Source organism: Felis catus, chromosome D3, assembly GCF_018350175.1.
Source record: "Felis catus isolate Fca126 chromosome D3, F.catus_Fca126_mat1.0, whole genome shotgun sequence".
Taxonomy (NCBI): Eukaryota; Metazoa; Chordata; class Mammalia; order Carnivora; family Felidae; genus Felis; species Felis catus.
Genome location: NC_058379.1, coordinates 26,002,875 through 26,021,664, shown reverse-complemented (window position 1 = coordinate 26,021,664; position 18,790 = coordinate 26,002,875). Strand labels below are relative to the sequence as shown.

At 50.1% G+C, this 18,790-nt stretch overlaps 1 protein-coding gene across 3 annotated transcripts in view; it reads left to right on the top strand.

The window, feature by feature from the left end:
* Positions 1–18,790, top strand: part of SEZ6L (seizure related 6 homolog like) — a 183,643-nt gene that overhangs the window by 138,258 nt on the left and 26,595 nt on the right. For all 3 annotated transcript variants that reach the window (XM_045041399.1, XM_045041398.1, XM_023242157.2), the window contains exon 10: positions 13,928–14,124. In XM_045041399.1, the coding sequence (XP_044897334.1) occupies positions 13,928–14,124 (197 nt within the window). The remainder of the gene's footprint in view (positions 1–13,927; positions 14,125–18,790) is intronic.

The following is an 18,790-nucleotide window of genomic DNA, read 5'->3' as shown; positions in this document are numbered from 1 at the left end:
CCAGGAAATAAAAGGACCTAATAACAAAGCCCAGTAACCATATGATTGATAGCCGTGGAATATTTCTCTTCAGCTACTGCCAACCTGTTCTGTGCTAAGTTAATTCCAAGCCCTAAAAATTAAGTACCTTGTCCAGAGGCACTACAGTTCTTTAAACAGGGATATAGCTGCTTTGGGCTGTAAGAATTCAGTTTGAGGTCCAGGCAACAAGGAAGAGCCAACAGTCAAGGGCAGCATTGATGCCAGGAGCACAGATTTCCAGCGGAAATCATGGAAGAAATGGCCACAGTAGAAATAAAAACCTTCCAATCCATTAGTGGAGGGAGATGGGATTTCCCCGGAGCTAAAAGTTGTAAGGAATCCAAGAAATCACAGCAAAATTCGGGGAGCCCGAATCCCATCCTGTTGCGGATGAAGAAACTGGGGGCCCAGAGACGGGAAGAGACTGTCTCAAGATTACTCTGTCAGTCAGCTCCTGCTGCATAACAAATGAGCCCAAACTCAGCAGCATAAAACAGCAAGCTTGTATCATTTCTTTCGAGTCTGCCAGTCGGCAAGGCAGTTCTTCTGGTCTCCGCCGGCTCACATGTGCCCCTCTGGGCAGCTATGTGTTGGGTAGGTTGCTCTGCAGATTGTGACTGGTCTTTTTTAGGGGAGGGGGTGGCCACCAGACAGTCTGGGCTGGCCCGGCCCAGGATGGCTCTTCTGCCCCGCCTGTCTCTCGCTAGCTCGAGCTTCTTCCCATCGTGACTCGCCAGGGTTCCAGGACGATGAGAAGAAGCATCCAAGGCCTCTTGAGCCTACACTAGAAATTGGCACAGTGGCATCATCTTCCGTGTCCCGTAACAAGCCACAGAGCAGGGCCGGCCCACATTGAAAGGGTGGAGACCCAGACTCCTCCTGATGGCAGGCGCTCCAAAGCCTCCCTGCAAGGATCGCGGACGCAGAGAGGGGCAGAGCTTTGAAATCATGTTTGCGCTCAAGCTACCTCAGCCAGGGAAGAGTGAGGGTCAGAAGCCGGGTCTCCCGGTTCCCCACTTTACCAAAGGAATCCGAGGCTCAGAGAGGTGAAGAACTTGCCTACGATCCCACAGCTAGGAAGTGGAGGAGACGAGATTTGTGCTTAGCACTTGGTCCCTGGAATTGCGAAGGCTCGGGGAACGTTTCCTTCTCCACACAATGCCTCCAACACGCGGGAGAGAGCAAAAGGCCTTGGCTTGTGCTGGCAAGTCTCGGGTTCGGGTCCCAGCTCGTCCACCTATGGGCTGTGCGATCTTGGATGAGTCACTTCACTTTCCGGAATGTCAATTTCCTCTCTTTAAAATGAGGAGAATAATGGTGCCCACTTCGTAGAGTCTGAGAGAATGAAACATTAGGCAAGGACCTGGTACGTTACATACACTCAGTAATTTAATTGGCAGCTGTGAGCTGTGATGATGATGCTGTTGTTAATTCCTTCTCTGGCATGTGCACACACTGAGCTCCATTTTACACACACATGCACGCACGCACGCACGCACGCACGCACTCACAAGGGTTGATTGCCCCTGAGCTTGACGTTTGGCACGACAGCTAGGAATCAGGAGGGTTCCTGCAGAAGTGCTACCCAGGCATCCACCTGACGGATTACTCCCCCTCCTGCAACGTGCAAGGGGCTGTCGTGGCCGGTGGTAACAGGACAGCACGAGCTCCAGGGTAAATCTTCCACCGGCACTTGCCCCTTTCCTGCTCCTCAGCCCCTCCACGCTCTTCCCAGCCTTGGTGATCAAGCAAGAGCAGCTGTGGGAAGGGACCCGCCGCCTGCCTTGAGCTGGGACGTCACCTGGCTAGTGCACACCTTGGAGCTCGAGCCCTTCGGATGCGATTAGATTTGACATCCTAGGGAGACGCGGCTGCGTGTTTCATGAATCCCTGACATGCAGTGGCCTCACTCACTTACTACTCAGGGGTGTTTCCTGAGGGACCGCCGTGTGGCTGGCATCGCATCAGACTCCCCCGGATCAAGCCCTGACCGCGAGCCAGACTCTCTGCGTGCCCAGTACCTCTGTCAATTTACCTAATCCTCAGAGCAACCAAGGAGTCCACACGATGACGTCCCCCATGTCACAGATGGAGACACAGATGCTCAGAGGGGCCCGGTGGCTCACCAGCTGGACGTAGGGGTGCCGGGGTTCGGACCTGGCCGTGTGACACTGAGCTCGTGGCCCGCACCGCCTCCCGGCCCTGCTCTGTGCAGTGGCACTGACGTGATCCTGACGGCAGCCAGACTCCCTTGAGAGTTCTGGGCAGCCCAGCGGCTGGGCAGGGCTGCGGTCCAGGCAGTGCGTGCTGGCCAGAGGCCCTGTCTGTGCTCCTCTGACGGCCATGACCTGGGGAAGCCCCGGGGCACCCGCCTGGTGCCTCCCGGGAGAGCTCGGGGTGAGCCCTCGAGGTTCTGAACGGGTCATTTTTTCCTGGGAGACACTTCCCGGGCAGAGCCCACACTGCCAACCTGGCACTGGGCTTACAGGCAGTGTTTTGGCGGCTCAGATGAACCACACCAAGGCTTTACAAGTGATGCCTTCAATGTGTGTGTCAGGATGGGGATTCGGAATGACAGAGACACATCCAGCAGCTGTCAGCTCCTGCTGGGGACAGCTCTGAAACATCTTCCTCCAGCCATGCAGAGCCCAGGGCCTCCTCCTGCGCGGGTGTGTGCGCACGTGTGTGCAGATGGCCACCCTACACGCACACACATCTCTCTCTCTCTCTCTCACACACACACATATACCCCATATACACACACCCTGTACACACACACACACATATACACATTGCCACCCCCCCCCCACAAATCCCAATCTACCCTCAACCATGCTCTCTCAAGGTCAGCTTTTGCACCCTGACTTAGAGGTCCTAATGAAAGAGGCCGGAGAGCCCCTGAATTTTATGAATTTGGAGAAGCTCCTCCCCAGAAAGAGGAAGAGGTGTGGGCATCTCCACACAGGGAAGTGATGGAAAGGCCACAGGTCTGTGCGTGGTCACTCTTGGGTCCCAGAAACCCAGGCTTCACCAACCTATGTCTGAATCCTGGTATTCCCACGGTGATGCCTTCACTGCCGCTGAGTCAGGAAGTGGGGAAAATGTGGGGTCCGACCCTCTGAATAGGAGGAAAGCCTGAAGCCCGAGGAAATCATGGCCGTTGCTAATTCATTGTTTTATGGTTCATGGATTTGGGGATTGTCATCTGGGGAAACTGAGGCCCGGGCTGGGCAAGAGACTTGTCCATAGCCCCAGAGCAGAGAAGTGGCCAAGGGGGTGGCCCCCTGTGCGATCTCATGACACCGGGTTTTGTTGTCACACCCCCTTACCCCACTCCCCTCCTGCCTTTACAGGCTATGTCATTCATCATAACTATTTTTTAAGACAAAAGATGCTCTTTTAATTGAATTCCTGGCCCTAACTACCTTCTTTACAGCCACCCACAATATTATTCCTATTTTACAGGTGAGGACACTGAGGCTCAGAGAGGTTATGCCATTTTCTCAGGGTCACCCAGCTAGAAATCAGCACCTCTAGGATTGAACCAGAACCCATTCTCTTACCACTGCCTCTCAAGACAGAGCAAACTCACAGGATGGTTGAGGACTGACTTTTTCATAGACAAACCAAGCCAGGAGCTGCTGGGTTTTTCCCCGGTCCACAATGCTGGCTGTGAAATGTCTTGACATTGACCTTGACCAAGCTCTGCCCACCGCATTCTGAGATGGCTCAGTCCAGGGATGTGGAAATCAGAAGCAGCTCGGCCCATGGGTGGTCCCAGAGGACAGGCATGTGTAAGCCAGGAGTCTCTTTCTTCCCATTCTCTTTGGGTATGAGAGGGGAATTGGTGGAGAGGGGGACAGGGGGAGAAACCAGAGAAAGGAGGAAAGGCAGCGGAGAACAGAGACTGGGTGTCATCCCCTCTGAAACCACAGCGCAGAGTAGCGCCTTTGGGTCCTAGTTCAGCCTCTTGGGGAGTTTGGAGGGACACTGACCCAGGGGCCCACCCCTTGACATGTTGAGGGTCTCATTGGTCTGGGGTGCAGCCTAAGCATCATTGAGAGTGTTTAAATCTCCCCAGAGCTTTTCACGTGCAGCGGGGACTGAGACCCAGCAGCAGAGGGCTGGTTCCTGAGCCTGACATTGACAAGCACCTGGTGAATATCTCGGGGAGAGAGGGAATAAGGAAAGGAAGCACAAACAAGGAAATTAGAAAACCACTCATTTTTATGCACTCCGGTGTCCTTTTAGGGGGCCAGAAAGATTGGTTTTCTGTGTCCTCCCTGGAGCTGACATGGTTTCTTGTCCCGTCTGCCATTTTATCAAATTTAATTGAAACCGAATGAGCACTGGGCCAAAGGGACCTTCAGCAATTCCACGGTGCTGAGGGGCGTTTAGCGGTGGCCGTGTGGCATCATGAAGGCACACGGAGGCCTTGGGACCTGGGCCTTCCTGGACTCGGTTTCCTCCTCTATAAAATGGGATTCATGACATCGCTCTGTGGTGGAGGGGATCCCATGAGAAACAGACACAAGAGAACTCTGGAGAGGTCTTGTAAGAGAAATTTGAACGTGCCTAAGACTGCATTTATGGGCTTTGGGTCCCTCTTTTTTCTCCCTTATTTAAATCCTATACTTTATTTCCTCACCATCTCTACTGTCCCACGGAGGTCCTGCCTCAATTGCAACATAGTGTTTTCTTAAAGTCATGCAAACCCTCTAAGCCTCAGTTTGCCCATCTGGAAAATGGAGGAAAATTCACCATAATTCATGTAAACGACATTTGTCTCACCTGTGCCAAGCCCTGTGCTGGGCCCCAGGGACACTGGGGAGAGGTGGGTACGGTTCAGGGAAGCTTAGCCAACCCAGTGTGGGAGATGAGAGAGGTTCTGCCTTCCAACCACACGGATTTGGAGGCTGGCTGCCCTATATGACCAGCTCTTTGAAGAAGCCTCCTTGCGCTTCTTCACCACCGGGTGCCTCAGTTTGCCCCCTCTGTGATATGGGTGAGGATAGTAGTTCTTCCAGGGTTCGTCCGAGGATAAGATGTGTGAGGTGCTCAGAAGAGCTCCGGGCATCAGGAGCCTTATGGAAACCTTGACTGGTTATCATATCGCTGTCAGTGCAGGATGGGGTCGGGAGCACAGAGGGATGTTGAGGAATTAGATGTTGTCGAGCAGAGAGGTGAGGGGAGGCCTTCCAAATAAAGGGACCAGCATGGGCTAAGGCAGGTCTAGGAGCATCAAAGGGTCTGGTGTACAAAGATGTTTGAGACAGCAGAAGTGAGCTGTGGGCCCGACCGTGGACCCCCTGGGAGTCCAGGAAGGCTGAAAACCTGGACATTCTTGTGTGCGTTTAATGTCGCTTCTTCCACAGACCCGTTCTATTAACCAGCTACTTCTTATCTCCCCCCGCCCCACCTTAAACTGCATATAAATTGGCTTGCTTTTTCACTTGGCTTACCCTAAGCAAAATAATGTCCATGAAATTAGAAGTTTGATGCGCAGACCGTATATTTATATATATATATATTTTTTTCGAATCCACATTTAAATAAATACATAACCATTAGACATTTTCAACTACGTTTGTCTAGCTCAAATCATCCTGCGAACGCCACCAGGGAAAGCCTTTTAAAATCTTTAAAAAAAAAAAAAAAAGATTTGTAAGCGAGGGTCAGCCGTTTGTTTAAAAAGGAATAAAGGAAAGCAAGGTGCATTGCTTTCTACAACCTCTGTGGAATATTAATGGCGGCAGCTCAACAGTTATAAAGCTCACCTACCACCTTCCTCCCACATCCGGGCCCCTGATTGGCTGAGGCAAGAATGGGCACCTGCTGCAGGGGAATGGGAATCGCGACCATGCTTAGGCGCACACCGCCCTCTGCTGGCCGAGAGAATTACCGCTCCAGAGAAAGGTTTGCCCATCTGTGTCAGAACCAAACTCGTATTCCTCGCTGAAACCTCTCTGGCTCTCTAGACCCTAATGAAAGCAATAATGGGGGTCCTTTGAGCTTTTTTTATCCTTTCTGAAGAGGTAATACAGCCACATGATTCAAAATCCAAAAGTACAAGAGTCTACTGTGGAAACCGCAAACAACCCCCTCCTCTGAGCCTCTCCCCAGAGGCCATCACTGTAATTGGTTTCTTATGCGTCCTCCCCAGTCTCTTTCTTTCTTAAAGATTTCTTTTTTTCATTTTTTTTTGACATCTATTCATTTTTTTTGAGAGACAGAGAGACAGAGTGTGAGCAGGGGAGGGGCAGAGAGAGAGGGAGACACAGAATCCGAAGCAGGCTCCAGGCTCTGAGCTGTTAGCACAGAGCCTGACGCGAGACTTGAACCCACGAACTGTGAGATCATGACCTGAACTGAAGTCAGACACTTAACCGACTGAGCCTACCGAGGTGCACCAAGATTTTATTTTTAAGTAATCGCTACACCCAACGTGGGGCTTGAACTCACCACCCAAGATCAAGAGACACATGCTCCACCAACTGAACCAGCCAGGTGCCCAGTGTCTTTTTAAATATGCCCCCCCCCAAAAAAAACCTTAACAGAAATCTCCTATCTACAAAAATTAAGCCCCCCAGACTAACTAACCAGTTTAATGCTGGTTTATTACATACCCGATTATACACCATCAATAATGGCAACAAAATGAAGCAGATTTCATTGTTATCAAGAAATGCAAAATGCTTAGGAGATGGTCTTGAAAACAAGGAGTTAGAGAGAAGAAATATTACCTCTGTAGGAAAAAAAAAAGGTTGAAATGATGGGTCTAATCGAATGACCTTTAGCAATGATGTCATAAGGACATAGGGCTCAGCAGGATGCCAGGGGCAGTGCGACGGGGCTTTTCCTCATTCTGCAGATTTTGTTTGTAATGTTCTATTCACAAATTTCCTGATGCCAGACTGAAGCTAGTCACACTTTTTGGAGACACGTATATGTGGCTTTCATGGGACATCATATAACATATGGTTCATATCTCAGGCTTTGGCATCCAACAGACCTAGGTTAGGGTCCCGGGTCTGACTCTTACGTGAGCCTCAGTTTCCTCATCTGTTAAAACAGGGATGATCCGGGGCGCCTGGGTGGTGCAGTCGGTTAAGCATCCGACTTCAGCCAGGTCACGATCTCGCGGTCCGTGAGTTCGAGCCCCGCATCGGGCTCTGGGCTGATGGCTCAGAGCTTGGAGCCTGCTTCCGATTCTGTGTCTCCCTCTCTCTCTGCCCCTCCCCGGTTCATGCTCTGTCTCTCTCTGTCCCAAAAATAAATAAACGTTGAAAAAAAATTTTTTTTTAAAAAAAACAGGGATGATCCTAGGTGTTAGCGTGTGGAGTTCTTGTTTGAGTGCTTGAGCATTGTTTGAAAGCTAAATGAGGGTCTTGGGAGATCTTTACTCAGATATCTGGCCCATGAGGTAGCCCAAAAGGTAGTTTTGTTGGGCTGAGTAGAGACTGGAACTGGAAAGGTGAAAAGGGATGCCAAAAGTGGGGGCACTGGATAGCGTGCCCCCAGATGACTGCTCCGACCCCGGAAGGGGCTACAGGATGTGCCTGGAGCAGGGTCAAGGTGGAGAGGAGAGGAAGCTACAACCCAGCAGGTCACGGCCACGGGCTGGCTTTGGAGTGTCTCATCGGGCAGTGCAGGGGTGTTGTGGTGCAGGGTTTGATTCTGGCAACAGCATATCAAAGAAGAATGGGGGGTGTCGGCAACTTCTACAGCTCAGTGGCACTGGGTACCTTCACACTGTCGTGCAACCAACCCCTGCGTCTAATTTTAAAGCACTTTTCATCCTCCCCAAACGGACCGTGTACCTGTTCACCCAGCCATCTCCGTTTGTCCCCGACCCTTCCTCCCAGCCTCCCTTCCTCCCTTCCTCCCTTCCTCCCTTCCTCCCTTCCTCCCAGCAGCTTGACCCCCCAAGCTGCTTTCTGTGTGTACAGCTTTACCTATTCTGGGTATTTCTTATCAAAGGCATCATACGCTGTGTGGCCTCTTGAGACTGGATTCTTTGACTCTGCAGAAAGTCTTTAAGGTTCATCCGTGATGGAGCATGCGTCCATGCTTTATTCCTACTTATGGCTGGATGGCATTCCATTGTAGGGATACACTGCGTTTTGTTTCTCCATTCATCCGTTCAGTGAAGGGACCAGATTTATGTTTCAGAAGGATTCATCTGGCTGCCGAGGAAAGAGACTGGGGCCAGGCAAGGAGGTGCTTCCCTACGGTCCAACTGAAGTGGGATGGAGAAAAACTAAAGACAGGGGCAGAAGGAGACACAGGAGCGGGGGTCTCCTGGTTGGAACTCCACGAAAGCCTGGCCCTTTGGCCCCATAGAGGGACTGGAGGAGACAGGGGCTGTCCCTGCGGCATCCTCCCTGCAGAGGACCTGCCTACACCCAATTCCAGTCCCCTCAAACCCACCTGCCTGCCAGCATCTATCCATCCCATGTCTGTTCTGGAGTCAAACTGACATCCTGATTTCTCAGCACCTCCCTGGATTGTTATCTGGCCAATGTCTCACTGGAGTCCTCGGTGGAAGGCCCCTGCTGTGCCCCATGGCCAGTCTCTTGGCTGTTAATTCTGCATTTTTGTCTCAGTTACTGAGGACAGTCCAGTGGTGGGGACCTTGGATGCCCTCCGTGTATTAAATATAGCCGGACGGGCAAGCGAAACGCAGGCTTGTCTTCTGAGGTGGGCAGGGGAGAAAGAAGAAGGTGGATCCAGAAGGATAAGGCAGAGAGTAACCTTACTCTTTCAGTGCCCCATCATTCATGTTCTGTTTTCTTTTGTTTTTGTTTTTGTTTTGTTTTTTTTGCACTTCTTGGGGGGAAAGCTTAGTTTTTGCAGGTCTTCTGGTCATAACAAGTGTGGCTCAGTCTACTAACCATAAAGCCCTAAACATCATTCATTTTCAAACTCCCCGCACCCTCCACAGGGCTCCTTAGGCTGGGAAGTCTGCAGTAGGGAGGGCCTGGGGGAACTGCTTCCTACTCCCAAAAAAGCCTGATCGGACAGCACGGTCACATCACGGAAGATACAGAATGCTGGGCTTTTTCTCTGTCGTGGAGAACTTGATGGGGGCAACGTCTCTTGAGTCTGGCTGCTCTTGGCTTTCCCTTCGGATGGATCCCATCCCCCTTTCAGGATGGGGGACACTTTTAAGGAGACCCTCAGTGGCTCCTATCTTCAGGGTCCACATCTGGACCCAGGAAATATGATTCCTCTCCCTACTTCATTAGTGATGGGAAGCTCACTCCCAGTGCCTCCTTTCCCCTCTTGTCTCTCTCTGCCCCCAAGGCAGGCAGGCAGCTCCAGTCTGACTGAGAGTCCTTACTCTCCTCTTGATGAGCATCAAATGCAGTCACTGGTCCCCAAGCCCCAAAGGCACCTGCCAAGCCACCAAGTGTCCTTGAAGCCCTCCTCACCAGGCTTAAGGTGAAGATGAAACACTTTCTCCCCTCCCCTAGTCCCCCCTCCCGAGTGACACTCGCTGAGTAGGCCCTTCTTGCAAGCCTCTTTAGCAGCCCAATAAATGCTTCGCCTTCTATAAGCTAGAGAGGGGGAAGGGCGCAGATCAGAAGGGATGCATTGATGGCAGAGGTAGGTGCCATGGATACCCTGTCTCAGTCCTACAGCACTTGCCACGGTGTACCTACCATAGCTTCCTACTGCAAGCCCCTCATGGGCAGGCCAGAAGTGCTGGAGGTTGGTACACTTAAGAGCAACCCTCAGCCAATGAGGGATCAGGGTTGGAGGATGAATTCCCAGTTCCCTCTCCCCCGAGGTATGTTCTACACCATTGTTGACTGTTCCTGCGGGACTGAGCCCAGGGCCCACAATGGAACTCCCCCGTCGATGACTATATATTAGCTCCTCCACTTCCTCCTGCCTCACCACCTCACCAGTGCTGCCTGGGGTGGCCTCCCAGACCAGCCTGACTCCAGGAGACATTCGTCTTTGCTCAGCTCTGCTTCCGAAGGACCCAGTTTCAGTCAATAGCGCTTTCAAAAGTAGGAATACTTGGAACCTATTTGCTTATTCTTAGCTCAGGGGACTTCTGCTGGAATCCCAGGACAATAGAAGTTGCAGTTAATAGTCTGTTGCACACTGTTTACAGCATGCGTTCACATAAGTCAGTGTTTCTCTGCCTTAGCGCTGTTGACATTTTGAACCAAATGATTCTGTGTTGTGGAAGGCTGTCTTGTGCAGTGTAGGATGTTTAACTGTATCCCTGTCATTGACTCCCCAGTGACACCCCCTAGAAGAGACAACCAGGTCTCTAAACATTGCTAACTGTCTCCTGGGGAACAAAACTACCCCTAGTTGAAAACCACTGATGGAAGTCATCTGGTGTAAACAGCAATCTAAAGAGAGCATGATCATGATCATGGTGACAATGATGGTGGTGATGATAATGGCAATGGTGGTGATGATGATGGTGGTAATGATGGTGATGATGGTGATGGTGGTGGTGATGATGGTGGTGGTGATGGTGGTGATGGTGGTGGTGATGATGGTGATGATGGTGGTGATGATGATGATGATGGTGGTGATGATGATGGTGGTGGTGATGGTGGTGGTGATGATGGTGATGATGATGGTGGTGATGATGATGATGATGACGGTGATGATGATGATGGTAGTGGTGATGCTGGTGGTGATGATGATGGTGGTGATGATAATGGCAATGGTAATGGTGATGGTGGTGATGGTGGTGGTGATGATGGTGGTGATGGTGGTGATGATGGTGATGGTGGTGATGATGATGATGGTGGTGATGATGATGGTGGTGGTGATGGTGGTGGTGATGATGATGATGGTGTTGATGCTGGTGGTGATGATGATGGTGGTGAGGGTGATGGTGATGATGGTGGTGATGATAATGGCAATGGTGATGGTGATGGTGGTGGTGATGATGGTGGTGAGGTTGATGGTGGTGATGATAATGGCAATGGTGGTGATGATGATGATGATGATGGTGGTGATGATGATGGTGGTGATGATGATGGTGGTGGTGGTGGTGATGGTGGTAGTGATGATGGTAATGATGGTGATGATGATGATGGTGGTGGTGATGGTGGTGGTGATGACGATGGTGATGGTGGTGATGGTGATGATGATGATGGTGGTGATGCTGGTGGTGATGATGATGGTGATGATGATAATGGCAATGGTAATGGTGATGGTGGTGGTGGTGATGATGATGGTGGTGGTGGTGATGGTGATGATGATGATGGTGGTGATGCTGGTGGTGATGATGATGGTGATGGTGGTGATGATGATGATGATGGTGATGATGATGGTGGTGGTGATGGTGGTGATGATGATGATGGTGGTGATGCTGGTGGTGATGATGATGGTGATGGTGGTGATGATGATGATGGTGGTGGTGATGATGATGGTGGTGGTGATGATGGTAATGATGGTGGTGATGATGATGGTGGTGGTGATGGTGGTGGTGATGATGATGGTGGTGGTGGTGATGGTGATGATGATGATGGTGGTGATGCTGGTGGTGATGATGATGGCAATGGTGATGGTGATGGTGGTGATGATGATGGTGGTAATGATGGTGGTGAGGTTGATGGTGGTGATGTTCATAATGACAGAACATTCAAATGACTTGACCAGACTTGCTCAGGTGCTGTCAGTGGATTTAGAATTTGATCCCACGTTTTCAGCATGCCTTATCTCACTCCAAAAGCCCATGACATAGACCGGAAATATTAAGCCCAGTTCACAGACAAGGAACGTCAGAAAAACCACATGCCCTCCGTGCAAGTATCAGAGCCAGGAATCAAACCAAAGCTTTCTGATTTCCAAGGCAGCGTGCTCTTTCCAGCGCACCACCGCTTCCTGCTTTACAAAGGACGAAGAGCGATGCTAGGATTTTCAAATGAAAGCTAATTTGCATCCTTGGAGATGCTTCCACTGCATTTAGATCATTGCAATGAATGATAGAGTAAAGGCAAGTTGCAGACTCTCTGGAACCCACTGTTACCAGCAGACCGGCTGTGAAGTCAGCTTTCGGAATAAATATCGGTGATCTACACGTTTCACACCAGCCTAATCCAGCCCCTTTCATGAACGATTGATGTTTTCATGGTTCTTAGAGTTAAGAGGCTCTTCCCTATCACAGGTCAAGAGCTGACATCAACCTCACTATTTCTGCTCTAAGATAGACTTTGTGGCAGGCTCTTTCATACCATAGCGTATATTGAGCATCTACGATATGTGCAAGAGAAGGCGGCAACTCCGGAGTTTCAGTACAATAGGGGTGGGAGGCTGGATAGCCTTAGCTGGAAACTGGCAGAGGGTATGAGTCTATGGCTGTGTCTTAAAGCCACACATGCAAAGCAAGTGGACAGCTTTTATCAGGAAAGTGGTGCCAAGAAAGCCGATGGAGGTTATGGGGACAGTTAGAACGTCCCTAAATCAGCCCTTGGGCAAGTTTGCCTGAGAAATGTGAGAGATGCTGGGGAATAAAATACACCCCCTGCCCTCTGTGAGCACCACTTCCACAGTGTTCCTTGTGTTTCTGTCGTTTTTGTTCCTTCTCCTGGAAGCACCACCATGGGTGGTTTCCACCCTCCTCCGCCCTCCCTGACCACCCCTGCCCATGGGCACTGGATGAAGCTGTCACAAGGGATGGCTATTGTCACTCCTGCACGAGTTCCAGGAACTTTGCTCAGGGACACTTCCTGGAATGCATCTCCTCAGGCAGTGTCTAGCTGCTTTCATCCCAAGCAAGATGACATCCAAACACATAAACTTGGCTCCTTAAGCCCTTCAGGGTATGGATCCTACAGCCCTCCAGCCTTCTGTGTCTTTATAGCCCTCCAGTCTTTCTTGAGCATCCACAGGAAGCATCACCTCTTCCAGGGAGGCCTCCATGATGCCCCCAGTCTCCTCTCTCTGCACGTGTGTTGATTGTAACTGCTACCACAAGACCTGGTTTCCTTCCTAGTCTAAATATATCACCCCTCTGTGGTTCTTGTGAGCACAGCTTGGCATCTAGTAGGTGTTCAAAAATATTAGGGAGAGAGACACAAGAAGAGGGGAAAGATGTAAAAGGGAAGGGAAGAAGGAGAATAGAAGGGAAGAGGCATAAGTTAATAGCTGTCTCCTGCCAACACTGAATTATCTGGCATTCTTTCAATCAGAGATCAATTTTATCTGGCACACCTAACATAACACATGTTTCTCTGGCACATTGAAGTGCTTTCTGGATTATTAACTGTCCATTGCAGTCCTGATATTTAGTGTCAAGGTGCTTTCTTTCATTCACGTCTTTGACAATGTGTCATCCTTTCCTGTTATGAATATTGACAGCAGGTTTGAGTACATTTCATGAATAAGGTGCCCCCATCCCACCCTCTGCCCCATCCCCTACACATAATAGATACCTGGCTTTGATTTTGAGGACTTTGCCACATGATGAATGGAAGGATCATTTCACCTGACATGAAAATGCAGGTTCTAATTAACAAGCAGGCAGCTTGCTCTGCATCAAAGGATGAAAGGCCTGTGTCGCACCCCCAGCATGTAGCCCAGTGCCCGGCACTTAGCATCACCAGCATTGGAGGCAATTTTACCGACAATGCAGCGTGCGACTGTGCAAAGACCTCCTTGCAGAAGAGACCATCTCCTGCGTGAGTCTTCAGAAGCCCAGTCCCTCCCCAAACCCAGGCACCGTGTGTGCTCGTGGGAAGGATCAGCGTGCCCCGGTCACATCTGTGATCCATGCCTCCCTCCCCCCAGGTTCCTAGCCTAGCACCTGCTACCTAGGATGCCTTGGGAACATGTGTGTTGCCTGAAAAACTAAATCAAAGGCTTGTTGTATGCCCGTGATTGTGTTTCACGAGACCTCTCCTCTTCTCTTTGTCCCGCCCCCAAGCCTGAACCTGAGCAACAGCGACATCCTGACTATCTATGATGGCGATGAGGTCATGCCTCACATCTTGGGGCAGTACCTTGGAAACAGCGGCCCCCAGAAGCTGTACTCGTCCACGCCAGACCTAACCATCCAGTTCCACTCAGACCCTGCCGGCCTCATCTTTGGGAAGGGCCAGGGATTCATCATGAACTACATAGGTAAGTGTCTCCTCCCATCAATTTGTGTATGTGCATGCGTGTGTGTGTGTGTGTGTGTATGTTTAGATGATTTCTTCTAGATGAGTCTTTGTGGGGGTTTTGTGCTATATTGGCACAGTAAATGTATGTAGTTTTTAAGCATTTGGACTCTCTGGTTGGAAGGACCAGGTTTTGAGTTTTAGTGCTGCTATCAGTGGCTGTGGGATCTTGGGCAAGTCGCTTGGCCTCTCTGAGCCTTTTTGTCATCTGTAAAATGGAAAAACTGATAGCTGCTCCAGAGGCTTCATACCAGGACTCAGTAGATAATCCCTCATGACTTTCAGAGTCACAGTGTTCCCCTGGTAGTCAGCTGGGATTTTATATCATCAGCAAACTCTCCTGTGTTTGTGACTTCTCAAAGCCCCGTCTCCACCAGCTTGCCTGACCTGAAGCTTGGCTCTTCCTAAGGTCTCTTCTTCCCCTGCAGCCCCACTGAATGCAGAAGGCACTTGCCCTCCACCTCCAGTCCCGCAGGACATAAGAGAGGCAAGAGGAGTCTTCCTTGATCTTCAATGCGGCTTCCAAACCATTTCTGTCCCCTTCGTGTCCAAACAAACAAACAAAATCCAAAAAACACCTGCTGTGAAGTTCAGGCTAAGTTCACGCTCCACCATCCGACACTCTCTTCTTACTGTTTCTTCCATCCACAGCCTTCCCTCCTCATCCCCCACTTATGAACCCCCCTTCTTCATTGCTGGCAGTCACCCTTCTCTGCTCAACCTCTGAATGCTGGAGGGTCCCAACTCCATCCTGAGTCCTGTCCTCTGTCTAGACTCACCCATGTGCCCTGTCGTCCAGTCCCATGGTTGCAAGCAATACTTCTCTGTGTTCCATTGGCCCCTAATTCATACCGCCAACCTTGACCTCTCCCGTGAACTATCTACTCAACTCCCTGCTAACTACCCTTCTGCATGTGTAACCAGAATCTCAGATTTAACATGACCCATACAGAACTCTTTCCATCCCTACCTCCACCCCTACCACCACCCAGGAGTTTCCGCTGCTGCCCCTGTCCCTCTGCCCATCCCAGGAGATGGAACCACAGCTGTCCCAGTGTCTCGCACACCTGAGGCTCACCCACAGGCTTCCTGAATCCCCACTCTTAGTGTTTCTCTGCACCTGATCTTCTTGGCAATAGCAGAGAACTTGGGAGACACCAGGGGGTACTCAAGACCTAACCTCTTTTGGCATCCAAGATGGTGGGTGGTTGTGCCCTGAGGATTTCAATGTGCAAGATGCAGCCAGCAATCGGAAAACTCACTTGTGTCATCTAGGAGCTAGGTGGACACCTCGATTTCCCATATGGAAAAGGGGTATAAAAGGAGCTCTCATTCTTCCAGTCTCCCCACTACCATGCCCACCACCAAAGACCCTCCAGCTTGATCCAGATTCCGTGTCTTTGGTTCCCTCTTCCCCTTGGCTCGAAGATTTGCCCGTCCATCCTAATATAAAGCGTCTGCTGTGTACCACCTCTTGCCTCTAAAATACAAGCCCCTTCCTTGACCATTGGCTGCCTCAAAGAGCCGCATGCATGTGAAAACAAGTCTCTGGCTTTTTTGGTTTCTCCGTTTCTGGCTGGTAGACATTTCTCATCCCTTCCCACTCTGCTACTCTCAGAGAGGCAGACACAAGTGTTGATCTTCTCTTTTATCTTTCTCTGGGGCCTTTTCTTCCCTTGATTGTACTGCTAAGTATTTTCAGAGTGTTACTGCTGCCACTTTCCATGGGTTCTCCATTTTTTACTGGGGCGAGGGGGAAGCTGGGCATAGCAGAACAGCTCTTGCTGGCTCTCTAGGCGAGGTGCCCTCCAGAGTCAGCTGCCTTTGGAAGGAGAGTTTCTGGTGGCTTGGCTTCAGTCTCTCTCCTTAGCCCTCTCTTCTCCTCCTGCCCACCCCTCCGCCTCCCAGTTGGAAGATGAGGTCATGGTTTTGCTCATTTGTCCCCTCTGGTGCCTGAGTCAGCCTTCCAAAACTGCATTCAGCCTGGTGGCGGAAATCTGACCCTGTGCAAGGCTGCTCAAGGTTAACCCGGAAGTCTGGCCAATGTTCACTTTGGCACTATCTTGAGGAGGAGGTGTTCCCATTTATTGAAGCTGAAACTTTAGATTTGCGTGACGACTTGCACTTGGCAGGCACTCTTACATACATTATTTTATTTCATTATCTCCATTTTCCAGAGAGTTTGGTTCCCAAGAGTCTCTCCATATGAGCTGCACTAGGCACCAGGACCCAAGGATGAATAGACAGCTCTCCCTGCCTTTCTTTCTCTGGCTGGTGAAAGTGGGGGAGGCGGTCCCGTTAACAATGTCAGGATCACATGCTGCCCCCGTGGGAGAGGCCAGTGGGGTTTTAGGCACACAGAGCCTGGCTAATGTGGGTAACACAAAAAGAGAACAGTTGTGTTCTTCTTTCTGTTAAAGAAGCACACGCTCGATTTCACAGGGAAGGCAGGTGGGCTTCTGCATTTAATCCTGATGCTGTCAATTGCTTGTGACTATCTGTGTTGAAGATCATGTGGAAAAGAACTCCAAGGAGGCCACGCCTGAAGTCAGTGGGAGAAGAATGACATTGATCGCCCAATGCCGTCTGCTATGGCATGGGGGAGGTCGTTGCTATCCTGGGTTTAACTAGGCATAGATGCAATTCTCATTGCACTGAAAGGTCACATGGAAGGGTCAGGGGTTTCCACGGTCATCTAGAGATTTCTGAAGCCCCTAGACTGATCTCTAGGCCAATACCCACCTCTGCAATGCGGCCAAGGCTAATCTGCTAAGACTGCTGGCAGAACCTTCTACAGAAACACACGGGGCTTACATGATTCTGATCTCCCATAATTCAGCTTTGCCCAGACAGGAGCAAAGAACCGTTCTCCTCACTGTTTCTTGTGCTTTGCTGGTGTCTGTAGCCAAAGTGCATGGAGGCAAGGAAATAAAAAACCAGAGATGGGTGAGTTTTTCAAAAAGATATTAGTCACTTGTGTGTTTATTCCTCCAATCCTAGGGCAATAAATACGCTCCATATTGTAGATCAACTCCAATCAAATGACAGTAATTCCTGGGAGTCTGTGTTGAGGATTGGAGGTCTTGGTCTGACTCAAAGAAAGAGATTGTGATGATCGATTAGTGATGTCTGCCATGAGCATAAGACTGGTTAATGGAGGCATGTACTCAGTGCATTTGAGTATTTTCTTTTGCCCAAAACTTGGACCATGATGCTGCTCTTGACCATGAGCCTAGGACCATGACTTCAGATCCTCATATTCCTAGTGCCTGGCATATAGTAAGTACTCACAAAATCTTAGTCAAACAAATCAATAAAACCATACAAAATTCATCTTAGTGAGGTGCTGGGGTGGCTCAGTCAGTTAAGCATCTGACTCTTGATTTCCACTCAGGTCATGACCTCTTGGTTGTGGAATCGAACCCCACGTTGGGCTCCATGCTGAGCATGGAACCTGCTTAAGATTCTTTCTCTCGCTCTCTCTCCCTCTGCCCTTCTCTCCCACTCCTGTGCTCTCTAAAATTAAAAAAAAATTTAACTCATCTTAGTGTCATATCATGCACATTATTTAGTTTTCACATTGCCTTAAATGATAGACAAGGTCATAATTCTTTTTTCAAGTTCATTTATTTTGAGTGAGAGAGAAAGAGAGAGACAGGGCGTGTATGCAAATGTGAGCAGGAGAGGGAGAGAGAAACAGGGAAAGAGAATCCCAAGCAGGATCCACTTAACCAACTGAGCCACCCAGGCACCCCCAGGGTCATAATTCTTGATCTCAACTCTATGATTGAGGACAGTGAGGTTCAGAGATGTTTATCAACATAACTGGAATCACACAGCTTCTAAAAGAAGGACAGACCCGAAGGGAGGCCCTCCAACTCCTAGGCCAGCTTTCTCATTCTTAACAAAGTTAAGGGCCCATAAGGCTGGAACCTCCATCTGGGGTGCTGAGTAAATGTGCAAATTCTTGAATCAGGGTCTCCGGGGGTGGAGTCTAGTAACCAAAGAACAGGAAGGCTATGTGACTTAGCCAAGGCCAGCTAATTAGTGAACGTTGGGGCCAAGATCTGAGTCATGGCAGCTCCAACTTGATAACCAAGAATGTGAGCACTGCAAAGGAGACGGTGGGTCTCACAGGAGCATGTAGCCATGCTGACTCGGACTGAAAAGTCAGACAAGCAAACCTTTCTCCGCCTCCGAGCACTTGGCACAAGGCAAACCATATATCCAGTATCTGCCCCCGTTTCTCCCCTTTCATCCATAGCTTGAACATTTGCAGCTGTGTCCTAAATCCCGGGCTTGGCTGATTTTTCAAAGGCCTAAATATAGAGGCTCCTGTTCCCCACGAAGCAACTCCAGGAGCCATTTCCCTCTCCCCTTCCTCTGGCAGACACCCGTGAGATCTCTGTTCCCCAAATAAAGTCATGATGAAATCCCAGGAAAAGCCATCGCTTTTTTCTCAGAATGACTTTCCTGCGGACGGCAAAGGTACGCTCTGCTTTCCGCAAAAGCACATGAGAGCTGCGGATTCATTGCACAGCATCATTAGCTCGCTTCTCAAAAATTTGTGCAGTGGGCACTTGGAAGCAAGGTCAGGCTTTGGGTTGCTGGCTCAGTAACGAGGATTT